At 40.7% G+C, this 2356-nt stretch overlaps 1 protein-coding gene across 1 annotated transcript; it reads right to left on the reverse strand.

Annotated features, from left to right (window-relative positions):
* Window positions 1-308: 308 nt before the first annotated feature.
* On the reverse strand, window positions 309-2021 carry LOC125742359 (urotensin-2 receptor-like). Its single transcript, XM_049014277.1, has one exon. It carries the CDS (start codon window positions 2015-2017, stop codon window positions 1052-1054), a length of 966 nt encoding a protein of 321 aa, XP_048870234.1. The 5' UTR covers window positions 2018-2021; the 3' UTR covers window positions 309-1051.
* Between the last annotated feature and the right edge of the window lie 335 nt (window positions 2022-2356).

Genomic DNA, 2356 nt, shown 5'->3' on the forward strand with positions numbered 1-2356 from the left:
CCTCTGGGACCCGGGTTCGAGTCTCAGCCTGGGTCAAAGGTGTGTGGAGTTTGCCCTGCGATGGGCTGCCCCCCCATCCTGGGTCATTCCCTGCCTCATGCCCATTGCTTCCGGGATAGGCTCCGGACCCCCCGCGACCCAGTAAAATAAGTGGTTTGGAAGATGGATGGATGGATGGATGAAATTTTTTTTTTTTTTTTTAAAAAAGGTTGGTTCCTAATTTCCTACCAAGAAATTCATAACATTCCTTGTATCTGCATTACAGGAACACCTAATGCGAGGCTAGAGAAGGATGTACTACAATGATGTAATTCAGACAAACATGTTTTATTAAGTACTGACTGGTAATATTTTTCCACAATTCTGCAGCAATGCAGCATAATCTCCTTAGAATTTTTTCACCACTAGTGACCCGACACATTCAAAAATAATGGCAAGCTGACAAGTTTACCTGCAGATGCATATGAACTTAATACTAATATATCGATGATATTTACTTTATTTTTACCTTAATATTTGAAACAATGTAATTTTAAGTCACATTTCTCTTTACTTGAAAAGAAAAAAAGTCAAAGTGCTTTTAGCTAAGCATATTTTGGATGGAAATAGTTTTGGCAAAGGTCCTTTGGGATTTTTACGAATCTGTACAGTAAGATATGTCTTTAGTACACCTTCGTAGTATGCAGTACACAGAGACAAGAATCAAATACAATCACATTTTGGTAATAGAAAATCAAATACAGTCCCGTTAAGAAATCTATATCCTTTTATCATTTTCCCTTGTTAAATATCCACCTTTCCTTAGACTGCCAGACATTCGTGAGGTTCCTTCAAGCTCACACAGACAACACATTGCATACCATAATTCACTTCAAAAGAGGGCACTTTTTTGCAACCATATTTTACCTCCATACTGTATGTTGTGATTATACTATACCGTAACTTCAAGGTTCTTCAGAAAGCAACAATAACAATATCGAAGTTATTTTGGAAATCAGGGTAGACAGATTAGTCTATTGTTTTCTTTATATTGCACATAAGACTTAGAGAATTACATAAAAGACACATCATTAACTCCTTTAAACTGAACGATGGTCTTCATTTCTGCGAACTGGTGGCTTCCAGATGACACAGACCTTTGCGACGGCCGCTTTTTCCTTCTCGACACCGCGCAGTCCTTGTGCCGTCCTTTCAGGTACTCGCCGTAGTTTTTCGTCAGCAGCGTGTATAGAAAAGGGTTGATGCAACTGTTGCTGTAAGCAAGACACGTCACGATGAAATTTACATTTACCATCGTTTTATGTGACAGTTTCCCATGTCCGAAGTAAAATATGCTGAGCAGCTGCCATAGCCAGAAAGGGAGGAAGCAAGCGCAATAAGTAACCACGATACTAAAGATCATGTAAATAACTTTCTGCTTGGGGCAGCGCTTCTTATCCTTTTCTGTGAACTTCGCAGTTTGTGACATCCAGTAAGTCCTTGCTAATCTGACATACAAATATCCAATTATTATACCGGGAGCGAGAATGCTGGTGTTGAACAGCACAGTCAGGTAGATCTTATATGCTTTTATCTGCCAGTTTGGGTGACACATACGCTTGATCATCCCGTTTTGAACCGTCCTTTTTAGATCAATCATGATCATATTAGGGAGCGCAAGAAAGAAGGACAGCATCCAGACGGCGCATGTAACTGTTCTCCTGTAGTGCCTCGATCTCCCAAAAGTGTCCAGAGGTTTCACCACGGCCAGATACCGCTCCGAGCTCATTATGGTCAGAATGAAAATACTTGCATGCATCGTAAGGAAATCCAGACTGAAAAGGACCCTGCAGCCAATTTCTCCAAAGTACCAGTCCTTCACAAAGTACGTGCAGACGACAAACGGGATAGTAGACAAGTATAACAGATCAGCCACGGCTAAATTGACAATATAAACATGAACTGAACACGAAACTCTTACCGAGATCTTCATTACAACCAGCGTGTAGACATTTCCGACCACTCCAACTAAACACATCAAGCTTAAAATGATTCCCAGCGAAGCCGTGATGACGCTTTCTTTGATAGACACGGGGGGATCCAGATCGGGTACGAGAGAGGATGAATTTAAAATGAAAAACGAAGAGCTATTTACCTGACCCAAAGTCACCGATGCGACAGCACCTTCAGTGGATCCCATTGTCCCAAATAGTCTAAATGGGCTTTTCAATTATACTTCTGTTAATTCCGATTCAAAAAAGAATCGTGCGTATCGCTTCCCTAATGTTCATCAGTTGATAAGCACCGCGGGCTTACTATATTTTGCAATTCATACTCTCAGTGTTGTCAGTTGTTTCACAATCCAATAACCTAAATT

The sequence above is a fragment of the Brienomyrus brachyistius genome, chromosome 5 (genome assembly GCF_023856365.1).
Source record: "Brienomyrus brachyistius isolate T26 chromosome 5, BBRACH_0.4, whole genome shotgun sequence".
NCBI classification, from domain to species: domain Eukaryota; kingdom Metazoa; phylum Chordata; class Actinopteri; order Osteoglossiformes; family Mormyridae; genus Brienomyrus; species Brienomyrus brachyistius.

Excerpts from the sequence above, each read along its gene's own strand:
- LOC125742359 (XM_049014277.1), bottom strand. The coding sequence starts at position 2,017 with ATGTGTTTAGTTGGAGTGGTCGGAAATGTCTACACGCTGGTTGTAATG.